Source organism: Nipponia nippon, unplaced genomic scaffold (genome assembly GCF_047370975.1).
Source record: "Nipponia nippon isolate SJK-2023a ecotype South Korea unplaced genomic scaffold, ASM4737097v1 scaffold_6, whole genome shotgun sequence".
NCBI lineage: Eukaryota > Metazoa > Chordata > Aves > Pelecaniformes > Threskiornithidae > Nipponia > Nipponia nippon.
In genome coordinates, this window is record NW_028262380.1 from 29248404 (window position 1) to 29275859 (window position 27456).

The window sequence follows — 27456 nt, forward strand, 5'->3', positions numbered from 1 at the left end:
AAGTGATAAGCAACTGTTGTAAACTGTTGTAAACAGCAGCTAAACCAATTTTCTTAGAGAGTCATGGTATGTCCTGTAGAATGGTTCTCAGCAGAAGCGAGCAAAACCTCTATTAAGTGAGCTCTTGGCTTATTCAGATTACAAAATATTCTCAGAAAACCTGCATCATTTCACATTTGGAAAACATGGAACATATAATGGATGCTACAAGGTTATAAATTGAACTTATGACTTCAACTTGACAGGCTCAACCAACAAATATAAAACCTAAAAGTAATGGTTTGTTCACTAACAACCAGGAAAATCCCTAAAACCAGTTATTCTAAGTTTTCAGCAACTTCGTCCTCAATTCAGTACACTTTACACATACAGATAATTCGTATATATGTATATAATTTACACAAACATATTCAATTCCAAGTAATTTAAATGTTCCCTGACTACTAGAGCAAGAGGAAACCTCTATGTTTGTACCAAATACAACATATACTGGATAATGCATAACCAAACTGCTTTAAAGCTCTTGGTGTAAGGCAAACCAGATATAATTAAAAAAATGCTCCACCATCAGAAAGTCATAGGAAAAGAAGTCATGGGAGTTACAATTGATAATTCTATAAAAGTGTTTTGTAGTGTTCAAGAAAGCAAACTAAATGCTAGAAATTATTAAGAAAAGAATGGTACAGAAAAAATGTCAATATGTAAACACACGACGCACTTGAATCTTAGCTCCTGCATTCAGTTTTGGTCCTGCAATAACAAAAGAACGTAAAGCCTGAACACACGCAAAAGTCAACAGGATGGAGCGGCTTCCGCCTAAAGAGATGCGTAACTGGGATTCATCAGGTGACTCACAGGGCACAAAATCCTGAAGAGTGTGAAGATGCCAAATACGGATAAAACATCAATAATTATTTTTCATAATACAAAAGCAAAGGCATGAAATGAAATTACCAGGAGGCTGGTTCATAACAGAGGTAAGTACTCTACTCCCACATAGTATTCGGCTAAATTTAGAAAGTCAGTGCTACAGGATGTTTATAGATGCCAAAAGTTTACATTGACTGAAAAACAATTAGGCATGCTAACAGGAGATAAATCCAACAAAGACCATTGAACAGAAAGACAGCAGCTTGATCTCTAAAATTCCCATAATTAGAGATCACTACAGTAATAGTAGCAACAGGAGGAGTATACTGGGAAAACACGTGTCTGCCTTCTTGTGTACATTTCGTGGACCTTTAGCATTGCGGCCACTGAATTGCTACCTTAGAAAAGTTAGATGTAAAAATCTGATTAATAACTTGAAAGAAAAACAGTCTTGATCCTAATAACTGGATGATTTGCATGCTGTCAGTGACAATAATTTACTAAATATGGTTTGCGCAGGTGGAATTTGTTCCAAACAATTTGCAATTCAAGAGCTCTTGATGAGTAAGGAGAAAGCACACCAGCCCATGCTTTAGCACACTGTAGCTCAAACAGCGTGAACTGAGGACAGGGTCAATAGAACAGTCCTATTTGCAGGTTTTCAGACAATTTTTGAAATTGCTAAACTGTATATCACATAAAACCATTATTGACAATTTCATTAATCTAGGCACAATAGCAGAGTCTCTCTTTAGAAAAGTGAGAAAAAAAAAAAAGACCTTTTCAGCAATGCACATCGCAGTCTGGCGTGGAAAAAACTGCACAACTAGCCTCCTGGTATTTCACTGCCATCTAACGGCAGAACTTCAGCTCCAAAAGAAAAAGTGCCCCACAAATGTGGAAAAAAGCAACACAAGAGCTTCTTTTTACACTGGTGTGGTCATATTTGTGTAAGATACATAGGTAGAATATACACAGGTAGAGGGAAGCTTAACCATTATAATCACAGTACGGAAAAACATTTCTAGAACTATTTCTTTAATAAAATGTACAGTAAGAGACTCACTCAATTCCTCAGAAGTGCATACTCACTAGGTGCTATACATGAAGAGTTTTATTAAGAGTTAACACACTTTGGTTTTGGAAATTGATGGTTGTTTTGCAACTGTGCAAACTACATTATCTCTGTAAATGTTTGCAGTTTTTAATAGACTTTTTCCAGTCTTGAGACATTAAACAGTAATTGACATAATGAACTACTTTTGTCAAGTGCATATAATAGGAGATCATTCTAGTATGACATTTACAAGTCAACACAGGCTACAAAAAGGTGCCTCGTAAGAATTTAAATAGAACTTTATAATTTCATATAAGAAACCCAAAACAAATCCATGTTCTTCTGTGAGGAAGGTACACATAGCTAGATTATGCCACACAGTATATCTGTGGCATTGCTTATAGGAGAAACTTGTAGTCATTTGCTCGTTGCATTAGACTTCCTCCCCGTGGATTACAACGTCGGGGCGAGAAATAGGAACTAGTATCTGCTGAAGTAAAGCAGCAGCTGACACTGCCCTGCACCACACTGAGACCTGCTGCTGTGTCCCAGCTCATCCAGGCCCCTGTGAATTCACCTCGCTTCAGTGCACTCCATGTCCTACGAACTCACCTTCACACTCTTACTGGAACTGTTTGTTATGGTTGGGATTTTCTAAAGGCATATCCCAAGAGTCTTAGCATTTGACCTGCTTGCAAACTTGCAGGATTTTGTCTATATGGTACTTGTTACAACTTGCCAATCAATCCTGAAAGCCTGAGCAGAAGCTGACAAAAGTCAGCTTTACCCATTGAGTTTTTGGGTTGTACATTTATTATATCTAACACTTATCTGATAAAAACCAAGCAAGTTATGCACCCATTCTTTATGTTTTCATAAAAGGCTTGTAAGAGCAGGGTTGATATTCTGTCTCTCTGGGTGACAGCATGCAGCAATTTCTTTACTTCATAAAACAGCAGAACTAGGGAGAAGTCACATTTACAGCAGGCTAAAAAGTATACTGCAGTTGCTCAAAACTCGCCATTCTTCTGGTACAGGGTAACCAATACAGTGTGACAGGATTACACTCTTCATGCTGGACAAGTTGAGCATTCAATGGCTGCAAAACTTTCACAGGAAAGAGCAGATCTTAACAATGCCCTGTGAAGTGGCTTGGCCCTCATCCTACAGCACTAATCATCAGCAATGACGATTTTATCATCGCTGATCATCACTTGTTCTCAGCAGAAGAGGAAAGCACCAGTTCTAACAAATTAAAAAAAAAAAGGAAAATAACAGAACGTTATTTTAACATAGTATTTCACTGAGTTAATTAACACTGTCTACAAACACTGTAATTCTCTCCACTAAGCCAAATGCAAGTCTGAAAAAGTAGCTGCTATTAAAAAGCACATCTACTTATGTTGTATTTTTTGCTGGTATTGCCTTGGAAAATCATTGTGTTCATTTTTTCCTACTTTTCTTGAAGCACTGACAAGAAATTATAGCTACAACGGATACATTACCTCAGCTGCTTTCCGTTTCATTTCCTTGCATAATGCATCACATTCCAGTGAAACCTGGCCTTCTTGTATCTTGCTGCACTGTATTTCCTGTTAAGTATAATTTGAGTCTTTTATAATCATTTCCCTATATAAAATTTTAGTTATCATGTCCATTTCTTTATGAAAATAATTATGAAACATTCTTATTTAGTAAAAAATTGGTTACACAGAAAATAAAGCTAATGATTAAACATTATTTGAACCTGTATTAGTTCTATATTAAATTGTCATTTTCTCTTTTCTTTCTTTCCAATAAGTGAAGCTGAAAGCAAGAATAAATCAAATAGTCCAGTTTTATTTCTCTTCTCTTTTCTTTTCTCACTTGTTTGTCTAAGACAAAGTGCAATAACCTTCTGAACTCTGGCAGAAAGAGCTAGCATTAAGAGTCTCAGTAATGTTCATACACATTCACTTAAGTGGGTGAGATTACAGGGCAAGGTCTGGTCATGGAGGGAAAAAAAAAAAAAAAAAAGAATTCTCACTCACACTTTCTCCCTTCCCCCTAATACTGAAGAAGAAAAAAAAAAAAAAAAAAGGTGGTTATCTGTAGGCACACACTGTTCAACTTGAAGCACTTGTTCTGTACACGTCGTCCTTTCTCCTGCTGAAGACCTCACCTGCAAGACTTCTGGTTGCACAAGACATTTCTTAGAGAAGCTGAGAACTCTGGGGAACTGCAGCCTGTTTGGAAGGCTCAGAAGTTAACTGGGTCCAGAAAGATAATTTAAGCACCTTTTAATTAAGCCAGATAATGATTTTTTCAGTAAGTCATTATTATTTGCCAAGACCTCACATCAATTTCTGTTCTTCCCCTCATAATACTACTAGCTATAATAAACTTGTTACATTACTTTGTCCCTTACCTTTGTTAGAAGCTAAGGATGCTGATGCCTGTACTTTTAGGTTTGCAGAGAACCGTAACTGATTACGTTAGTTAGGGATTCACAATATCTGTGCTTGTTCCAACTTATGTAATTATAAACTTCCCCAATATCATTGGAAAAATGTGGTTTTTTCTTCTCAAATCACTCCAGATCATCTGACAATTCTCCCAATGGAGCTACAAAAATTCAAGTGTGCTTGAAGATAAAGCTATTGTAAGTCAGGCAGCTAACATATTTCAGAACTAACAGGATTTTACATTCTCCAGTGAATCTTTTGATATTGCAGCCCAGATCTTCAGCTGATGTGAATTGTCATAGCTGTTCTGGAGTAACTGGACCTATTCTAATCTGCACCAGAGACAATCCATCCATACAAGCCTAGGAACATGCGAAGAAAATAAATCATTCTCAAAACTGTAACTTAGAAATTTACCTTTTTCAGTCTCTTACAGAGACATCGGAGTTTAACCTTCTGGCTGCAGTTCAGAGGACAGCTACCTGAATGGCAAACCTCTTTACACCGGTGACCACAGGGCAACTATAAAGAACAAAAAACACAAACAAAACACCCACACCAATAAATGATTGTAAAATTACAAAGAATCTATGAACTGTTTTGATTTCAGACATAGCAGCTTAACAGAAAACTCATCGAGCTTATCAGTTTTTCTACTTGTGAAAGAGCTGATTTTTCTTCATTTTTTGGCAAATGTTTGCTTGTTATTTACCGTATTTCAGTTCCTGTAGAACAATTTATCTTTTACCGGCACAGCTTGGTTAAAAACCAATTTCTCCTTTCAAATGTTTCAAGAATAGTCATCTCCACAGTAATTTATACAACAATTACCCTAGCTATCTGTATTTTGGGGGAATACAAGTAGATAAGGTAAAAAGAAACTGAAAACTGAAATTAATTGTACTGTAGCATCTTGTAGATCAGAGTCAACAAAAGAAAGAGGAGAGAATCAGAAGCAAAAATACCACACAAGAAAATTTTGCATGCAAGTATCCTCTGAACTATGCAAAAGTCAAATACAGGTCACCAATATTCTTATCAGGTATGAAATAATTTCACAAAATGCGAAATTTCTGCATTTGGCAGATCATCCCATTTCTGACATCTGTGAGAGAGAGAGACTTTTTACCACCAGTGTAATTTTTAACATCTATAATGAAAATATTATCATTCAATTACTGTGTTAAGAACCGAGATATTAATTTCAAACTGCTGTAAGGAATGTAGCAGTGCTCCCAGCATTATATTAGAAAAAAAATGACAAGAAAGCAAACAAATTTTTTCACTTTTTGTTAAGACCTTGACTGAAAATATACCTTGCTCATACACATACCCATAAGAAATCTTCACAATAATGATTTTTCATTTTCAATTACATAACCCAATACTGTTAATAACTGAAGGTGTAATCTCACATAAGACATCTAATCAATTTATTTATAGAGATAGCTTTAATTCCCCAAAGTATTTAAAATAGCATTGGATAGGGTTCTTTATTAAAAGTGAAATTTCACCTCCTCACTGTTACTGAGGGATTAACACAACTTGGAAAATGCTGTAAGACATACAATTTTAAGATACATTTTTTCACATTTATTAAAAATTGAAAATGTATCCATAATACTTCACTTCATCCACAATGAGAATACTACATAAGACAATTATAAAAAGCAGGTGTATACAGTTCTTGCGGATTAGTAAATTTGGATTCTCAGAAGTCCATTGGAACTGGCTCAACCTCTGAGCTAGTATCACAACACACATACCTAAACAGAATGCAAAATTTTCTGATTAAAAATTATGGAACAGACATACATATTTTCATGTCCATGCCAGTCACAAACTATTATTACACTGACAGATATTTTGTGCTTTAGGCTTGGTTTTTTTAGTCACCGTTTCAGCACACTTCACACAGCACTAGAAGGAACCTCTAAGTCATCATGTTCAATCCTAAAGTCCAGTCCTCCTAAACGCAGGCACTTCCTATGACCCCTCTAGGACTGGGTGAAGACTTACCATGAAAAGAGTCCCCCATTCTGCCCCCTTTCTAACTGTTTCGCTAAGGATGCTGTTCCAGGAGCTCACTACAAGATGCAAGACTTTTTTTGAATTTCCTACATTTATTCTATCCAGTCTAAACCCCTTAGTTCTTATGCTCATATTGAAATATTTCTCTACTGTCCTTTCATAAAAGGCTCTTTATTCCCATAGTATTCCCTTCACTGAATTTCAACCAGCTTAAATCAGTGTTTCTTGAATACAGTAGCCAGAACTGCATGTAATATTCCAAATGACATCTCAGCAGGAAGGACGTTGTACAATGCCTTAATTGCACCTTATTCTTAATAGAATATCTTCGCCGGTACATCTTCAGCTCTCATTTGCATTTCTCTCCAGCTAATCATGCTGTGACAATAAGAATTTCTGCTGTTTCCTGGGAGCTTGTTATTAGTCTTGACATGCACGGTCTTACTGTTTTTTCTGTATCTAATAACATGCCCCAAATACATGTGTTCTGCAGATGCATCTCCTCCATTGTCATGTATTGACAACACTCCACAAGCTTTCATCAGAAAATTCCCATGTTTTTTGGTGCCAAGGTCATTACTGAAAACAACGCGAGGTCAGGAATCAATCCAGTCCTTGGGAAAATTTCCTTATTGTTAACATCTCTTGTTCCAACTTTTCATTTAGTTTTGTTGTTGTTGCTTTGGCGTTTTTCTTGGGGGTATGTGTTTTTATAAAAAAATAATAAAATACAAGCAGTTGTTTCCTTTAGCCCACCTTCATCCTTGTATTTACCCTCTTCTGTATCTGAGCTAGTTGTTCACTAAGTGGCATTGACTCAACTGCTCTGCTGAAGCCTTATGTAGCAGATCTAATCTATTTGCTTTATCTGCAGGGAAAAAAAATAAATTGGTCATCTTATCAAAGAAGGAATTTAGGTTTGTTCAGGCACAACTGAACATCAGCAAATCTATCTTGCATTTTGCCTCATTTTGAAAAGATGAGGGGAGAAACTTGTCTTTAAACCTTGCACGCTACTGAGGTCAGAGTACCAGCCAGGACCACGGAGTCCAACAGCTGAGTCTGCTCGCTAGTGACCACAATCATTGCAAAACCAATTTGCTCCCACATGATCTCTGCACAATAAAAGGGCCCTTCTCCTGGCTCCCCACCCAAGAGCATCATACACAATAACACAACCTAGTCTCACCTGCAAGTCATCCAATGCAGGCCAGAACAATCCATGGCTAGAACTATTATTTCCATCTTACTCTTCCGTACTAATTAGGCACATTTCCATTAATAGTGTCAAAGCCCAAACAAACAGTCTTATAAGTGACATGTCAGAGCTGCAAATTCAAGACAGTAGAATCACAGAATCATAGAATCATTAAGGTTGGAAAAGACCCTTAAGATCATTGAGTCCAACCATTAACCTATCCCTGCCAAGTCCACCACTAAACCATGTTCTCAAGCACCACATCTACCCATCTTTTAAATACCTCCAGGGATGGAGACTCAACCACTTCCCTGGGCAGCCTGTTCCAGTGCCTGACCACCCTTTCGGTGAAGTTTTTCCTAATATCCAACCTAAACCTCCCCTGGCGCAGCTTGAGGCTGTTTCCTCTCGTCCTATCACTTGTTACTAGGGAGAAGAGACCGACCCCCACCTCGCTACAGCCTCCTTTCAGGTAGTTGTACAGAGCAATAAGGTCTCCCCTCAGCCTCCTCTTCTCCAGACTAAACAACCCCAGTTCCCTCAGCCGCTCCTCATACGACTTGTGGTCTAGACCCTTCACCAACTTCATTGCCCTTCTTTGAACGTGCTCCAGCGCCTCGATGTCCTTCTTGTAGTCAGGGGCCCAAAACTGAACACAGTACTCGAGGTGCGGCCTCACCAGTGCTGAGTACAGGGCACTATCACCTCCCTGGTCCTGCTGGCCACACTATTCCTGATATAAGCCAGGATGCCATTGGCCCTCTTGGCCATCTGAGCACACTGCTGGCTCATGTTCAGGTGGCTGTCAACCAACACCCCCAGGTCCTTTTCTGCCAGGCAGCTCTCCAGCCACTCTTCCCCCAGCCTGTAGCGTTGCATGGGGTTGTGGTGACCCAAGTGCAGGACCCGGCACTGAGCCTTGTTGAATTTCATACAGTTGGCCCCAGCCCATCGATCCAGCCTGTCCAGGTCCCTCTGCAGGGCCTTCCTGCCCTCCAGCAGATCGACACTTCCACCCAACTTGGTGTCATCTGCAAACTTACTGAGGGTGCACTCGATCCCCTTATCCAGATCATCAGTAAAGATACTGAAACAGGACCAGCCCCAACACTGAGCCCTGGGGAACACCACTCGTGACCGGCCACCAACTGGATTTGACTCCATTCACCACCACTCTCTGGGCTCGGCCGTCCAGCCAGTTTTTAACCCAGCGCAGAGTGCACTTATCCAAGCTGTGAGCAGCCAGTTTCTCCAGGAGAATGCTGTGGGAGACTGTGTCAAAGGCCTTACTAAAGTCCAAGTAGTCAACATCCACAGCCTTCCCCTCATCCACTAAGCGGGTCACCTTGTCACAGAAGGAGGCCAGGTTAGTGAAGCAGGACCTCCCTTTCATAAACCCGTGCTGGCTGAGCCTGATCCCCTGATTGTCCCGCACGTGCTGTGTAATGGCACTCAAGATGATTTGTTCCATGACCTTTCCTGGCACCAAGGTCACGGTGACAGGCCTGTAGTTCCCTGGATCCTCCTTCCGACCCTTCTTGTAGAGGGGTGTCACATTTGCTAACTTCCAGTCACCTGGGTCCTCCCCGGTTGACCAGGACTGCTGATAAACAATGGAAAGTGGCTTGGCAAGCTCTTCTGCCAGCTCCCTCAGTATCCTCAGGTGGATCCCATCTGGGCCAATAGACTTGTGGGCATCCAGGTGGAGGAGCAGGTCGGTGACTGCCACCTCTTCGACAACTGGGACTTCATTCTGCATGCTATCTCCATCTCCCAGCTCAGGGGCCTGAAAACCCCGAGGATGACCAGTCTGACTATTAAAGACTCAGGCAAAGAAGGCATTAAGTACCTCAGCCTTCTCCTCGTCCTTCGTCCTCTGCATCCAACAAAGGAGGGAGATTCTCCCTGGCCCTCCTTTTGTCACTGATATATTTGTATAAACATTTTTTGTTATCTTTAACAGCGGTGACCAGTAGCTTTTTCCTCAACCTCCAGGTGCTACTGCAATAAAATTCTTACATTACACACCATTAGAGAAAAATTTGCATAGCACAGAAATGTGTTTAAACCAATACGGAAACCGAAATTTACACATTTAGTTCTCTGTTCACAGTTCACATTCACAGGGATGCAGGACAAGAATGAAGCTGGCACTGTAACTTTCTTTTTACTCCCTCCAATGCAGAACCAACATAAAAAAAAAAATTAAGAGAAGCAGTGAAATGAGTGGCAAAACAACATTTCCCCGTGATCTCAGAAAACAAAAGCAACCCTACCACTGCTTCTGCTGGATAAATAATATAGTGGGAAAGGGGTTTTTTTTGCTTGTTTTTAAGTGTCCATGCTGAGCTACTTGGTGCTAAAATAGAAAGCGTGTGCCCCTTTAGATCTTTTTAACCATACAAGATCTCTTGTTAATAGCTTGTGGACTAAAGACCAAAATGAACAGGCTTTATTTGTTTGACATGGCAAGGCCTTTAAAAGAAAGGGATTTAATCCACAGCTCTGAAAACAAAGGAAAACAAAAAAATCCTACAAGTATTTTTCCCCCTAGGCAATGCATTTAAATCTTAACATTATGTGTGATGATGATAAAACCCATCAACATTTATGGAGGCTTAACTGATCTCCACCAGAAGGTAATAAACACAACCTGTTAATAAACACCTGATAATAAAGAAAATAACCTGTTAATAAAGAAAACAGCACTTCTGAGCAGCAAACCCAAAAGCTAAGTACAAAAGATAAGTTTATCACTTCTGAACAAAGGGGCAGACTCTTTAGTTGAAAGGGTGGCTCTGCTTCCAGAGATCTTATGGAAACCTCCACTGCTTAAGCCAGACATTGAGGAAAATCCTTTCATTATGGACCAAAGCTGTGCATTTGCCTTTTAAAATTAAATTTTTGCAACCCACGTACATTTTCAAGGTGTGTGTACAGAATTTACTTAAGCATTCTAGAAATAAATTTTATTTATTAAAAAAAGATATACATACTCTTAAAATTTATGACATTGTCTCTACTGCACTATCACGTTAAAATAAATTTTTCACAATGGGGTCCCATATTTCATATCAAGACAGTAGCAGAGTGCACAGTAAAAGTACAAACTACAGTTATTTTGTCAAAAAATAGTAATTACACAGAATAAAGTGTTAAATACTGATCCACAAATACTGATATGAATACATAAACCATGAAAACTGATGGACTGTTAAAACTTCTATGTAAGAGTTGTCCCAAAACATCTGCAAACATGAATTTAATTACCCTGATTAAAAAAAAGTTAAATTTCCTTCAACAGGATATTTTGTTATTGCTACCAAACAAGAGAAAGAACTTTTTAATTAAAGCTTCTCATTGAACAGCTGTGGCAATATCAAAGACTTTGCCTCTCCCTAAAGCAGAAAGGAAATGTGAGCTGTACTGTATAATACTAAAAGTCATTTTTATGGTTTCATACTGCCATTGCCAAAACAAAATCATGAAACCTTTCATGACTTTCGAGTTCCTGTTGTATTTTTTTCATGGCACCAGACAATATAATTAATTTCCCTAATCCCCAAATGTATCATGCTACCTGTAATTCCAATACGGTAGTATAAGGTATACCACAATTTCCATTAACCAATAATAAAAGCATCTCAAAACTACGACTTCAGTACAATACCGTATTCTGTTGAACCTAGAGTTGCACTGTGCTAAGCTTGGTGGAATTACAGTGCACACTGATTTTTAGCAAACAGTAACTTCACTGAGCTCTGCTAAAGACCCAAGGTCAGCTTCTGACATTGAATAAGAAAATAAATAGCGTTCTCATAAAACACTAATTTGAAATTTACTTGGGGCTGTCAGGACTACAAACAAACCACTTCCAATTTAGTTTTGAGCAGTCATATTTGATTTGTAAACTTTACATGTTCTAAATTCAGTAGTCTCATCCATCTTATCTATTGGCCAAGCTGTTTGTAAGTTCTTGTCATGAGGTCCCCTCAATGGGCTTGATCTATATTTGCTGGGAAGGGGTGACAGTGGTGGTAGTGGCAGGGTGACGTCTGTTAAGGCTGCTCCTTCAAATTGCGTTTATCAACAATTCCTTTAAAAGAGAACTATCAATACCATTTGTATTATGATACAGCTAGCTAATTTTCCCAAAGTTGCAGACAAATATTGTATACTTATAAAACAGATAAAATATCCCTAGCACTGTTCAGTATTCAGAAAAACGGAAACAAATTTTTCAAATTTAAAAAAAAGGTAGAAAACCCATACAGTACATATGAAGTTACCAAAACAGGATCTGAGGAAAGTAGGATGAGCTGTAACACAGAGATATGAACCACCTGAAGCAGGGCTGTGCTAATACTTTTATGTTTCATTAAAGCTAGTAAGAGCTAGAGCTAGAATCACAGGAAGGGAAGAGCATGCATTTTTACATCATCAATTACACTAAAAAGATTCTCTGGATAGCAGAAGCTGCATAAAACCGTATTTTTCTAAACATCTATAGGAATAAGAATTTGAGAGTTAAATAAAAGCTTTATAAAACTAAGTAGACTCTCGTCTTAAGCTTTCTTTCACATCCCACTGAATTAAGTAAAAAAGACATAATCTGTGGAACAGGGCAATTCTGAACTGTAAGCTAGAATTCAGGACCACTAATAGATGGATTTTAAATCCCAGACTGAGTCTTGGGAAAATGTCCAGAAAAATCACAAGAGTTACATTAATCAAAGTCAAAGATGAGATATGGAAAAAAAAAAAAAAAGTCTTTGAAGAGAAGCTGAAGTACAGGAACACATAGTTCATGTTAAGAGATTATAAGCACTCTTGAAAATAAAGAGGAGGAAGTCTTGGAGCAAATAAAACCAAAGTAACAGAGATGGAAATGAAAGAACAAAATTAAGAGGTAAATGGACAATGAAATAATATCCAAAAGTGTTCCCCCGCCAGGAAGAGCGCTTTCAGACATCCAGATGAGAAAATTGTGACAGGCACATTCATTTACAGAAAAAAAGACACCAGAAAGGCATCTACAAGGGCAAAAAGCAGAAAATACAAGTAAGCACACAGCACAGCCTTCCTGTTGGGGTTAACACAATCTCGTTTGAAAAGCAGAGGAACAGAGACTGTTGGGAAACAAGCAGGAATCCTGTGCATTTCTGCATTTACTCAAAACCAAAAAGAGTTTTCTAATAAAGGCAAGGATTCAAATTCGATGCTTCTGACACTAGAAATAATGAAACAAAAGAAAAGTTTTGAACCTACAGTTATTAGGTTGAGGCAGAATTCAGAACTACAAGAGATGAGATAAGAAGACAGAAATCTACAGGACTACAGGACATCATAGGTAAACCAGCATAAGGGAACTGAGTGGAATCAGGGAAGGCAAATGGGTTGAATCAAATTATTTATGAGTGCCATCTAAATATTGCATGAGACAAAGACTCAGCTACACAGTAAAAGGCCAAACCAGAACAACAAAATAATAAGTGATTATGGGATAAAATGTTTTCTTTAGTACAAGCGTTTTTATTGCAGGGAAGGAGAATTTCTCAGAAATGCTGGAGAGTTTAGCAGTGGAAACACTTTCCAAAATATTCCTGACTATTCCTGTTTTTCCACTTCATAAATTTTCTAACTCTACAGTAGGGAATGGAGTGAAGAAAGGGCTGTCACTCTCACCACAACTACTGACAACTAAAGAACAAAGGTACAATGACAAGTAATGCATGGATTTCTGAAAGCACACAAGCAGCACATAACAGCACTAGGAGGGACAAGGAAGAAGTAATTTGGCCCATCCCTCACATCTTACAGCAGTACTATCCACAACTGGACAAATTCTGATACATGTCTAAGCTGTTACTGATGAAAATTTGGTAGGTTCTCCAACCATATGATTTTGATGAAAATTTGGTAGGTTCTCTTCTTCCCCTGCTCCCCAAGCTTTACTACTCAAAAGTAGTATTTAACATGAATCTTCCTTACTGATGCCTATATACACTGGTTCATAGTCTAAGCATCATGCAATAAGGATATTATTCTTGTCTTCTTTACAGCAACCCTTTAGATACACCCAGATACAGCAGAAAGATTAACTGGCTTGTCTTCTATTTTACATTACTTAATACATATTTCGCTAATGCAGCCAGGCATTATTAACTCATCTCACTTGTTAAGTATAAAATCCTCCTGCCGCACCCTCCCCAAGTTGTTGCACAGACGGGGATTACTATACCTGCACTTAGACGAGAACGGTCGCAATCACAATTCTCAGTATTTTTCCTAATTAAACAGCATCCCATAATTTTGGTGATACAAATTCAAAACCAGTTTTTAACCACGTTAGAGTACATTCTCTTCCACATTCAACCTCATCTGCGTGCTTAAACATTCAAGCCATTGATGCCTTGGAGACAGATCTCTGATCCTTCAATATAACCTTCCAATTTGACAGCAAGACATTAATAACTGTCCTCTGAGTACAGTTCACTAACCACCTTTGCATCTATCATTTAGCGTATTTATTTAGACTAAGCTTCTCTAGTTTACTTGGCCTATGAAACTGTATCAAAAAAGTAAAATCCACAAAATTCTACACATCCATCAAATCAAGTATTTCTTTGTTAATATGGCTTACCTCTTTTGGACACTGATTTTTGCAGGAAATAAGAACCTCCTTTTCTTTTAAATCAGCACATGTTAGTTTTCTGTAAAAGAAAAGCTGTATTTGTGATAAATTCCAAATTAAAACCAACAAATGTCAATACATTTAGGGGTATATTTTAAGTATACCCTACTGTAAAGAAAAGTGGGCTCATTTGTCCACATCCTGTGGGACTACTATGAACTACACTATTTTACAGACAAAACCACATAAATTTACAGGATTTGAGGTACTTTAAAGAAGACACACAGGGAAGAACATACATGCATGGGATGAATGTTTTCAGAGCAATACGCAGAGGATAATGCTTAAATCCACAAGTCCCATCTTATATTTAGCAAAGCCTAGCTTACCCTCTGTCTACACACACAAATGATTAAAAAGGAGTACAAACGATTACTAAGAAGTTTTCCAATTAAAACAGCTAGAGTTTGAAGGACATTAGTTCTAAAGACCTTTTACACTAACTACATTAATTCTAATTCTTGTTATAAAATTATTCTTTACATACTGTAAAAGAACCACATATAGATCAAACATTATGTAGATTACTACATATTTGCATAATTCAAAATATTACTGTATTATAAAAACATTATAAAAACCAGTTCTGCTCACGAGACTCCATGCATTTATAATAATTTTAGCAGTAATACCAAATAAAACACTGGCAAAAAACCCATTATATTACAAATTATAACCTTCAAGAGAAATTTTATAACTTGCCGTAAGAGTAGCTCCCATCCCCAGACATTTCCAACAGTTTCCAATTAGTAGCATTCAGATGAAAAGCTGGGTTCAGTTCTGACACTTACAAGCATTCAATATACAGTACTGATAGTTTGCAGTGACACTTTATTTTAAGCATCTGGAGACACGATGGGCAATCCCCAGGATGACAGGGCAAAACACATCGGTGAGGACAACCAGATGGCCGGGGCTTGGTACACTCCTCTTCACACTGCGAACATTCTAGACCTGCCTAACAAAATAAAAACAAGGTACTAAAGAAAGTGCCAAACATTTGCTTGTTAGATGCCATTAGCAAGCTTTTATATAGAAGTAAGAGTTGGGGTGTTTTTGCTAAGGGAATCCAGCTATTCAGTAAGATATGTCTCAAGCAAAAATAATTATTAAAATATGCTTTTAAAAAAAAAGCAGAAATGCCAGTGTTTGTCAGTCAAAGAGACAGAGTTCTATTTTGCTTCCTGGGCTAAAAGGACCTCTTAATATTAGTGCTTTGGAAAATTGCCATTAAGCCTGTTAATTCTCTGTGGAAAACTGTTAGAAAAAGAAGTAATTTCATATTCAGAACTAACCTTTCCCACCCACCATGTTATTGTAACACTTTAGTCATGGCATACTGCTCTGTAATACAGGGGTGGGGAGGTTTGTTTGCTTGATTATAAGAAGCAAACTTTAAGTCACTCTGTTTCCATACATGTACAATAGTTTATATAATCTTCCAGAAAGTACTAGTTTAGGTATACGCTCGAGCTGCTACAGCATTGCTTCTGCTCCATATACTACACAAAGTCTACCCAAGCTGTGGTGTCATTCTCTTTCCAGGTGATGCAATCAACATCAGCACAACGTGATCAACATCAGCACAGTAAATTAAGCTCCATTTCTATTCATATTACCTTAATAACTCATCCAGAACCCCAGTCTGCAAATACACACAAATAGATTGACATGATTTATCAATTGAACCTACACAGCACAGTATTTAAGGCCCACCATCACATTCAAATGCTCAGTTTCACAGAATTCAGCCAAAGTAAAGCCAATTTATCTAAGAATGAACCTACACAATGCTTCCCCAGAAGGACTAATTCCATGATAATGTTTCACTTTATGCTGTTCCAAACAAGGGCATAAGAATTTAAGTTTTTAATACAGTTTCCCCCCATTTTCTTCCAGACCCCTTGTCTTTGCTTCTACAGTTGAATGATTTTTGCTGAAGTTTAAAAAGGAACATTTGTACAACGATCATTTACAAAACCTAACCCCAAAAAATTCACATCTAAGACAATAGCAACTGAAAGCATTTAGAAAACTGTGATATAAAATTTAACAGCAGGTAAAAGCCAACAGCTTGCATTTCTGCAACATTTTCTAACACAACATGCAGAACAAAGCTGAATTCCAGAGAGAGAAAAATCACTACTCAAGACATATAAGCAAGAAATTTCATCAGCCCCTTTCTGACTACACCTGCAATTTAGTCTATCAAAACAACAGAACAAAAGCTCTAAAGGTCAAAACCAACTTGAGTTCATAAAAAGCCAAAGAAAATTGAGAAATGAGATTTACCCATACTTCACATGTACACATACCCTCGTTTTCTGAGAATGTATTATCTCATTCAAAATGGAGCTATGAATAATCCTGACCCATTCACATTTTAATTGGTTTAACTGAAGGAGTAGGCAGACAACCTCTTATAGTCATAACTGGAGATGTTTAAACAACCGTCACTCAGTATTTACTGATGTCACTCTACTGCTGCAGGTTACTGTTCCACAAGCTGCACTAACAGCTCATACTCCTCAGACAAAAGTTCCACAACCATTAATACAATAATACGGCAACTGCAATATATACAGTTATTAGATGACAACACCACTTCTAGGATTGGTATCCACAGGGAAATCATCGTATTTAAGTTAAAATATAACATTTATGTTTCGTACCCAACTGAGTACTTGTTCAGTTTTCTAAATGTCCAGAGAGATCATGTTGTAACTTTTTTTAAAGTAATGCTTTAAAAACATAAAAAACAGTTTTCCTCCAAATCGTGACTCTCTCAAACCACAAGCTATGTGCTTTTGACTGCTCACAACTAGAACAATTTTGAATTTCCTCAACCCATTTACAGCTCTCCTCAGTAAAACGTATCCCCAGTAGATTGCAAGTGCATTCATATACAGGGATTATGAGTAGTTCACTGAATCTTGACAGTTACAAAAACTGACTTTAGAAGAGACTTGTCAAGAGTGTTAAATAAGGTTTTGATGAAAACAAAGTAATGTATGTTAACATAAAACAAAAAAGTGTAGCATTTGCAAAATATATAATATTGTCTCAGTTTTATAGTCTAAAGAAGTATAGATTAGCTAAACATCATACCATCAATGGGAACAGAACACATAAAAGTCTCCCAGTGGAATCTGGAATGGATCCTGTGCCTTCCAGCTGCAAACTTTATTTTCCAGTTAAAACTGAAGACAATGTATAAAATACACAGAAACAAAAGAAAAAAGGAAAACAACCTACCTTCTTTCCATCTGCACTACTGTTCAATTTAGTAACGTGATGGCATTCTTTCATACAGGTGTGATTCTGACAATCAAGAAGCCGCCCACAAAATCTTTTACATGAGTAGGGATTTGCAGAGTGACATGGTAACGGACTAACCTAAAAGTTAAAAATAAATAAATATATATATACACACACATTACGCCTGTGCTTTGTGTGATACATATATAAATACATACACACACACACAGAGGCACAGCATCATTACAGAGAAATTTTGGTTCTTGAGTATCTTTGTTAAAAGAAGAAAACCAGTGCAATGTCTATTTGACCTTTTTTTAAATAGACTTGAGGTTCCCATCCCAACATAACCACACACATTTGTTTTACACTGATTATAGCAGGTAAAAAAAGCCCGCTTTATTAATTAAACAAGCTATCTAACTTTTGCAACGTAGTTTCCTTTTTTTTTTTTTTTAAACAGACTGTTACATTCTCTAATCTTTTAGTGTGATTTATTCCTTCTTTCCAAATTACATTCGCGCCTTCCATTAAACGTTCCTATACTGCTTTAAGGTTATTGCAGAAGACAGTTACAGTTTGTTTTCACAGGGCTAATTGTGTAACAGTCATCATAAACCTCGAAACATTTTAGAATTCTACAAACAGAAAACAACCTGCAAGCCAGAAATTCTAAAAACCAAATACTGATTATATCAAATATAACTCCCAGCAGTGGAAGGGAAAGAAGAAATGGCTCTATGACAGGACTACGATTTTATTGTTTTATATTTGTACTTTCTAATTCGATGTTAACACTCCAGTTAACAGAGCTTTGTAGTACTATTCAGAGCATCTACTTAGAAGCCTTTAATCTTCATTGGTACTGAAATGGAGTGTAAACTTCTAATTTGGTTAACTAGGTTACTTTCCTGAAGTTGAATAGTACAAGTTCCTCCATATCACAAATATTAGAAGAAACTCGCTGTTCCCATTTTCCAACCATTATATAATATTCACATGAAAAAATTAGTTTCTGTGATGCTGTCAAAAAAATTGGGTTTTTTTCTTAATATCATGATCATTTCACAGAGAAAAACAGAAACTATTTGTGATGTTATTACACAATAGGCTAATGTGACATAACTCACTTTGACTAGACTAAGGCTGTGATTTTGTTATGGCTTAAGTTGACTGAACAGCTTTGCACTGTACCCCTTCCTTTTCTCTCTTCCAACTCTACAATCCTAATTGCACACTCCTACCACCTACTTTGAACAAGTCCTACCACATATCTGTCCTTAGAGCAAGGCAATTCAACTAATCAAAATGCAAGAAAAGGAATTAACAGAAAGAAGTTCCTTGTCTTTTGCTAGGTTTGCAAGGTGATTGGCCATACAACCAGGTGAGCACTGGAACTGCAACAAAGGAAGAGAGGACGGTCCCCCTCAGGGCTGAATGAGGGACATTCCCCCTTCAGCACTGTCCATGTTGATTTCCCTCAATCCTAAAGCAAAAATATACAAGGTAGGATTTTAATCCATTTGCCTATAAAAATGTTTTCCGGGCTTCACCCCAAAAGAGACTGTATTCTACATCAAGTCATTGCAAAATGCAATTCATTCACAAAACTCCTCCTTTTTTCATCCTGAGCCACAGAGACTCTGTGAACAGGAGGAGTCTGCATGGCAGGCTGAACATCAAGCATGGAACACACAGAAGAAAACCTTGAGGCTACCATGTCCAGCTACTGCCCCATCCCTGTGTCAGAGCTGAAGCTCATTACACTGGCTAAAGCACTAATACAACCATAGCAAGTAGTCTGTAGGCCTGGTTCATACTCCCCGCTGCAAACGTCCTACAACTCAGTCTCTGACGGCTTATGTTTCTGTTGACCAAAGGAGCAAAAGCCAGCCACAGTCCTAATAAAAAGAGGGTCTGAAGTGGAGAATAGTACTATACCCAGCAAACACACACCAATTATCAAAGCTTTCATCTTTCCTAATATCCTGTCCTTTCTCACCCTCCTCCACCTCCTCCTTCCTCAGAGTCACAACTTCCTTTCAGCAGCAACATGAGTGGTCACAGGATGCTGGAAGGTAAAAGAATGAATGACAAGGTGTACTAAACATTAAGACCTGCTACTCGCCACTTCTCTACCTTTCCTTGCTCCCCCATTTCAACTCAATTTCTTATGACTACTAGTTCTGCTGTGGCTCAGGCAGTTACAGCAGATCAGGTCAGTAATAGCAGATTAGCTCTATGGCTGCACAATGCAATATGCTGAGGAGACTTCTTTTACCAAGAGTTAGTCTTCCAGCAGATAAGGACACAGCCACTAGCTCCAGTTAAAGAGAATTAGCAGAAGCACACAGGCAGAAGAGGAGCGTCCCTTCTGGTAGAATCCCTCAAGTACATCAGATGAGGTGCAATGAGATGCAATGTTGAATGAAGCCAGCGGCAGGATAGCACACAAGCCAGCAGACAACAGTAGCAGCTTTCAGACAGCCAGCTGCAGAGGACATCCCAGCCCTCTGGCTGCATCCAGCATAGCTTCAGCTTGCCCCACTCCCTGACTTTCCTAAGTCTTGAGTCCAATAAAACATAAGAGAGTCTTCTGGAATCAATTGACATTGTAGCCGAAACCAAAAGAACTTCAATTAATTCAAGCCTATGTTGTATTTTCAAATTTTGTTTCCATTTCTTGACAAGTCAATCTGTTGTGGATATTAATAATAAATCCATAGGACAAAGTAGAGAAAAGTTTTACTTTCTATAGTTGGAATGCATTTCTGAAATGCCTAAATGGAGGTCATTACTCTTGCTACAAAGATAAGTATCAAAGAAGCCACAAACTCCAGGAGGCTGATGAGCTGAAGAATAAGGAACGCAGATGAGAACCAGAAGTACTTTATGAAAGCTGAATGGAAAAAGAAAGAAAATAAGGAGGTGGCATTTTGAGACCACAAGTCTTCCACAGGATAAGGAAAGGAAGGCAAGGAAAAAAGGACAAGACAACTTTCAGAAGCTTTCCAGTCCACCTCCCAAATGCATAAAAGCAATAACACATACATGACTTGGAATATGAAAACAAAAATCCAGTAGAATAAGGCAGAGAAATTTTGGAAACGTTCATAAGGTATTTAGCCATAAAGATAACTTCCATCAAGTTTTACATAAAATTTTACCTAGAGGCAGAGTAATGGTCTTTGTTCTACAAATGAACCACAACTCAAAAAAACCCCCAAAAACTTAGAATAATAAAATATAGCATTAAATTCCTACAAAAAAAAAAAAAAAGAGTGAGTTCTATCTGCCCGAGAACAGCAAGACTGATATTACAGGATATTCAAAACATTCATCACAGAAACAAAAACAGAATGTTTACCTTCCCCTAGAACATTTAATGAAATGAAGCAACTACAAGAGAATTAAATACAGCAGATAAATTAATACCATACCCTCTTAGGATTTCCTTGTTTGTCCTCATTTACCTTGTATGGGCTTTAATTAATGTTTTAAAAACAGATTTTTAATATAAACATTAGCTCTCATAATTTGATTTTAAAAGAGCACATGTATGCTACTGCTATGAAATATCAATGCTTATAGCAGTTCAAAAAAAAGTAAAACATCACGTTTTCATTTTGGGGTGGCAGCAACTGTTGATGATATGTGATTTTTCTGACCTACACCCTGAAAGCAAATTGAGAGCTACTTTTAAGCACCTACAAATCAAAGAATGAAGAGTTATTAACTTTTCTAAGTATACATAAAAACATCCAAAACTTACACAGTAAAGTTATTTCAAAGAAGGTCACACACTGTAGCTAAAAGAAATTTTAATTTAGGTTAAACATCATGTAGAATCATACTTCCACTGAACACAGATTTTATGCAATTATATCATCTGAAAAGTAGATTTGTCTGTTGTTTCAAGTGATAAATTGCTTGTTCTAAATATGTAAAGACATGTAAGAGCTCGAACTAAATCAATCCCTTAAAAATACTTTTTAAAGTAAATGCCAAAGTGAAATTAAAAAACAAAAAAAACAGACAAAAAGAACAACCAAAAAAACCAACAAAGCAACCAACTCCAATACCTACACAAATTAAAATTACCGTCCAAGTAAAAACGTAAAGACAGTAGATTTGCTTATTATACAACCCCTAAGCTGTTTGTTTTCATTCTCTCTTCTACTCATGGTCTGTATGCATCCCGGTAAAATACAAGAACTCTTCATAACTTGTTTCATTCCTAGTTTGTTTCTTTTATACCTCCTCCATTATAGGAGGTATAACAACAGTGCAACATAAGTAGTAACATAGTACAGCAACAAGCCCCTCTTCACAGCAAAACTTTGCTTGACAGAATTGCTACTTTCATCACCTGTGAAAAATTCATATTTCCCAGTGATAATCCCCTCAGGGGCTGGAAACTACTATAGGAGGGAAGTGCTCATAAATACATACAAGTGTTTACTCTTGTTAACAAAAGTAAATTAGTTTGTGGTGAGATTAGTTGTTAAGAGCCAACATGGCTGTAAAACACTGAACAGACATTACATGTTTTTTTTTTCTTTTTAGATATCTCAGAACAACATAAAAATGTACAATGCACATAAAATACACTGTAAACATCCCCTCACACACACACACATTAACAAATCATTCTTTTCCTTGACTGCTATCAAAATCTCAAAGATTAGGACACTTCATTCCACTCCAGAAACTGCTGAACTTCAGCAGGAAGGAAGCACTGCGCTCTGCTGGCTGAGAGAAGGAACATTTAATCTAGAATATCGTATAGCATCAATAAATCTAAATAATTAGTTAGTTATAGACTCCCTGGGATTTTTCCTTATTTTCTATACTAACCCATAAAGAGAACATGACCCAAAGCCATTGACTGATTCTGCTAAGACTAGCATGCAACAGAGAGGGGATTTTTTTTTTTTTTAATTATTTTGAAATAAATATTTATAAATACATAGTAATTGGAACCATTTTCTCTAGGAAGAAGAGCCATACTGTCCTCTGTTATGGGGAGGGACATAAACTTCACAGCCATGTACATCTGAACAGTACCAAAACCAGTAACATTGTCTAGAGCAAGTTATATATTGGGTCAATTGACCACAGCTTATATTTTGTTCGTACATAAATTCATGAAAGTTAGGGTAAGATTCGATATGTCTTATCACAAAACATGTCATTGACTTGATAAAACATTGGTTGATACACCTGCAAGTTTTACTGTTGAAAGCAAAAACGAAACCCAGCTGTTTCAGCAACAAACAAATAGGCACAGTTGTTCTTTTCATCCGTTTTCACAGCACATTTTTCTTTAGCAGCCAACAGGCTGCAAAGTAGCTCTATGGAAGCTGGATTCACAGCTTGGGTGGATTAATAAATGTGCTGCACAGACTGCAGATATATAAACTTTGTTAACAACATTTGTAGATGTTGCCACCACCTAATCAAGCCACCACTACAACATATACCAAAAGATTATTAAAGAAGGTCAAAGAAAAAAAAAGGGGGGGTGTGTCTTTAAATATTTTTAAGTGTTTACTGTTTTCTAGAATTTTTTACTAGCTTAAAATCAAACTAGGTTTGTTATAGTATTGTTAGCTGCACTTTTACAGTGAATTTATGCCAAACTTTACTAGTAGAGATATTCCCAAAGGTAGAATAACAGTGTGTTTTTTAAAGATTAGTTTAGCAATCATCTTTTCAAATCGAGAAAAATGAGTTGATCTTAAGTTTCATGACTTTTAGAAATTACTGTGAATAACGATGATAGTTATTTAGCTTCAAGCGTCAATCATTGGAATAATCTCCCCAGGGAAGTGGTTGACTCCACTACGCTGAACACGTTTAAGACTCAGCTGGACAGGGTGCTGGGCCATCTCGTCTAGACTGTGCTCTTGCCTAGAAAGGTTGGACCAGATGATCCTTGAGGTCCCTTCCAACCTGGTATTCTATGATTCTATGATTAGATTTTCTTCTATTGTAATCCAAAATAGACAACGACTTCATCCAAAACTGGAGAAGGCTGCACACCAAAAAGAAAAGCTAATAAGTAACACTAAAGAAGTTTCCACTATATTGTCTGATTTCATCCATGCATGCCTAGATCCAAGTCACATGAGAATTTCCCTGTATGACGCTATGTTCCTTATCCTTTTAAAATAAACACAGCAGTTTCTAGGAGAACTGAGGAAAGCATGTGACAGGGAGAGAATAACAACTATAGAACGAGAAAAAGAAACCTGGAAGTATGTAATGAAAAGAGACTCCCCCCCCCTCAAATTACACTATTTAAACAACTGCAAGAATACACAAATAGCTTCATAAATCATGAGTTTAAATTTCTGTCCAAGAATTCTAAGTAGTCAAGTATTTATATATACTTCAAAAGGGAACTAAAATACCTTCTGATATGTAAGCCCTTGTGATAAGGTACTTCATTGGTTTTAAAATATAAAAAAGCTATAGAATATTTCTCTTTAATACTTTTTTTTGCAGACTAAAAGTGAGATATACTTCATATTCCACTTAAAAAGGCAGTTTCCATGACTCACCTCATGCTGCCCAAGACACTCCCTGTTGAAGAGAGAAAAATCGGAGATTTAGAAAACATGTACTTCTTTAATAACGGACTTAAAACAGTGACAGTGCTTATCACAGAAAAATAATGCAATCTATTTTTAAAAGTAAGTGCAAACTAAGAGAAAATCACCAATTTATGCAGATCAATGCCTTCTCTTTTTCAACAGTTGTTTGGATTGCTGTATTTTATGATGCTTATCAGTGTTTCATGTGCAGATTAATTATAGTTGTATAAGAAATTAATCATTTTTATTTTAGAGAATTTATTTAGAAAATTACCTGAATTGCTTCCTAATATTTTCCCTTTGGGTCTACTAATATAGCACTTCATATTCTTCCATTATTTCAAAGAACTAACTAGTCTACTCTTATGTCTACAATTCTATTCCTTTTAGAATGGTCTACCATTCCTAGGAAAGAAAAACTGCACACTGATCAAAATTGTGAAGGTATTAAATGGTGACTCATTCAAACACTGATCTCCTAAAAATTAAATCAATCTTGTGCTCAATTTATTTTGAAAAGTATCTTTTGCTTTTTACCTCTGATTTCATATCTGTCATCTCCTTCCCAAGTATTATTTTTATTTCTCTACTAAAACCTTATAAGGGAGAGTAATGAAAACATCATTAATATTCATGCTAAAATACCTGTAAGTCAGTTCCTAAAACTTTTCTAGAAGAGTATTTAAAAAAAAAAAAAAGTTTCCCAGATAACTTCTCTAATACAAAGCAACTAGCAATAGCTACGGATGGTCTTTAGGACAGCAGGATATTAACAAGAGCAATCAGTCTTTCACCTAGTATAATAAGGAGATGTAGCACAGGAGCCTGTTCTTCGCTCTATACAGTTCAAATATCTTATATCTAAGATAATCTTCCTATAACCAGTTAATTTGGCTTCTAGGACCTCTGCATTCCATTGTAGCATGCTTCTGTTCCACTGCAAGGGGAAACTGCTTAATCAGCCTCATTGCCTTCTGCCATGTAACTACTAAATCTGCGGATGAGAGGTTCCCCACAGTAATGGTGCCAGATGAACTACTAGATTCATGAAAAACTGGCAGGATCACTGCGCTCAAAGGGTAGTGGCGAGTTGGTTGTACCCTGCTTGGACACCAATTACAAGTGGAATTCTTCAGCCTGGGACCTATCTTATTTAATTTTTTTTCCCCAGAAACTTGGAAGAGGAAAACATGCACCTATTTTGCAGACCATGCTAAAGACAGTGCAATCAATCGAGGACTTGGCAGTGATAGGTTAACGGTTGGACTCGATGATCTTAAGGTTCTTTTCCAACCTTAACGATTCTATGATTCTATGAGGGCAGGGATGCCATTCAGAATGATCTAGGAAGACTGGAGGAATAGGCTGAGACGAAATTCATGAGACACAGACAAAAAGTCCTGCATCCGGGACTGACTAAATCCCAGCAACACTGCAGGCTGGGCACTGATGGGTTGGGGATATAATAGTAGTCTTTCAGCATTAAGGGGAAGTTACCAAGAAGATGAAGCCAGGCTCCTTACTGAGGCTCACAGCAGGGAGGCAAGAGACAACAATCATACTCTTAAACAAGGAAAGTTCTGACTAGATACACGGTGGAGGAAAAATTTTAAAGAAAAAAAAAGAAAACAAAAAAACCACAGTATAAGTATAATCAAGCACTGAAAGAGGTTGTCCAGAGATGCTGCAGAACCAATGTACTTGGGGATTTTCAAGATCCAGCTGGACCCAACTGGAGCAAATTGGTCTGAATTCAGTGTTGATCTGCTTGTAGCAGGAGGCTGGAATAGATGACCCTACCCCAAGGTACCTTCCAACCTCAATGGTTCTGTGAAAATAATAGAGCAAATAATTTTCCAGAAACTCCCTTTTAACTATTTACAGAAACAGATACCAAATACATTCCATTCCAAATCTCTGACTGCTCATGTTCAAAGATACCAAATTATTAGAAAAAACATCAAAAAGTATTGCAAAACCTCAGTGGTAAAGGACGGAATCCCCACTAACATCCATCCATACAGGAGAGGATTATTTAAACTATTCTCCATTATCATATTCATTCAAATGCCACTGTTCTAGCAATGATGCTAAAAGCCTTGATAATGATCTAAGAAGGTATTTTGCTTTGTAGCAACACATTACTTTATATCTATGGTTTTGTTGACTATTATTATTTTGTTAATTCAAGAAACATATATCACTTTCATTTAAAAAAAAAAAAAAAGAAAAAAGAACATTACAGTTGCAAAGATCAATCAAGAGAGTTAGGATATTCCAGAATTAATGTGATCTAATACTAATAGAGCCTTAATTTGCCCAAAGCACTATGAAATGTAATGATGTTTCCTCTAGTTAGAAAATTAAGTACAACTTTTCCAGTAAGGTTTCCTTCTCACTTGGCAGACTTACCTCCTCTGGGGAGGAGTCTTCAGCCTAAAGGAGGTGATTTTGAGGTTGGAATTCAGAGGAACTAGGAGATGTGCCCTACAGAATGCACGATGTTACACAATGACCTCTGCTGAATACCTGCATGCGACAGTTTCTACAGGCATCTACCTAACTACACATTTTTCACCTTTTGGGAGTCTGGCTTTGAACTTTGAGCCCAAGTATCAGAAGTACTGAGCAGTCATCATTTTGAACAAAAGTACAACCTATCACAGGACAATTCTTGAGAAATTAACCTCTAACATATCTACGTAGGCAGCTAAATGGATATTTTTTATCATCTTCCTCTGTCTATTTCTCACTTCATAAAATGAGAACATAATATTCCCTCATTAAGGAGGGATGTTTAAAAAACAAATAGGGACTAATGGCTGTGAAGTATGCAGGGTTTAAAACAGTAGGAGACCACAACACAAAAAACAGACAAAAAACCCCAGTATTTCCTTTTTCAAATAAACGTTGAATTCTGAGTCCTTATTCCACAATGTAAACAGAAGTTCTATCAAATTGAAAAAGAATGGTGAAAAAAGTCATCATCATATCTTCCATTATATCCTCAGTATCATCACAGAAAGAGTTCATTCAGCTCTAGTCAAGGAGCAGAACCTTCCGGACAAGTCAAAAACAGAAAGGAGGCAAACAGATGGAATGAAGGGTATCCACCTGCCACTCATGAGCATATAATAACTGAACAACTGAGAAACAAAATAGCAATTAATTATGCAGAAAATTATGATCCCATAAACAAAACAAGCTAGAAACTATGTGGAAAAAGTTGCATATTACTGAAGACTATCAAATTACAATGGCTGTCTTTGCAATTTTCATATTTTTCTTTTAAGGTAGCATTGCAC

General features: G+C 37.2%; 1 protein-coding gene across 7 annotated transcripts in view; it reads right to left on the reverse strand.

Annotated features, from left to right (window-relative positions):
• Positions 1 to 27456, reverse strand: part of NFXL1 (nuclear transcription factor, X-box binding like 1) — a 52495-nt gene that overhangs the window by 8388 nt on the left and 16651 nt on the right. The window contains exons 15-21 of one of the 7 annotated variants that reach the window (XR_015699688.1): positions 24119 to 24140; positions 17550 to 17690; positions 15086 to 15252; positions 14244 to 14313; positions 4789 to 4893; positions 4089 to 4203; positions 3433 to 3519 (exon numbers count right to left, since the gene is read on the reverse strand). Coding sequence is in view for 5 of the 7 variants with exons in the window: in XM_087736606.1 (XP_087592732.1) it covers positions 3125 to 3172; positions 3433 to 3519; positions 4789 to 4893; positions 14244 to 14313; positions 15086 to 15252; positions 17550 to 17690; positions 24119 to 24140 (640 nt within the window). In the remaining 2 variants the exon portion in view is untranslated. Of the gene's footprint in view, positions 1 to 22; positions 3173 to 3432; positions 3520 to 3957; positions 3980 to 4088; positions 4204 to 4788; positions 4894 to 10585; positions 11710 to 14243; positions 14314 to 14996; positions 15253 to 17549; positions 17691 to 24118; positions 24141 to 27456 lie in introns of those variants that run through there. The other 6 variants (XM_087736606.1, XM_087736608.1, XM_087736605.1 and 3 more) reach the window with 6 other exon arrangements.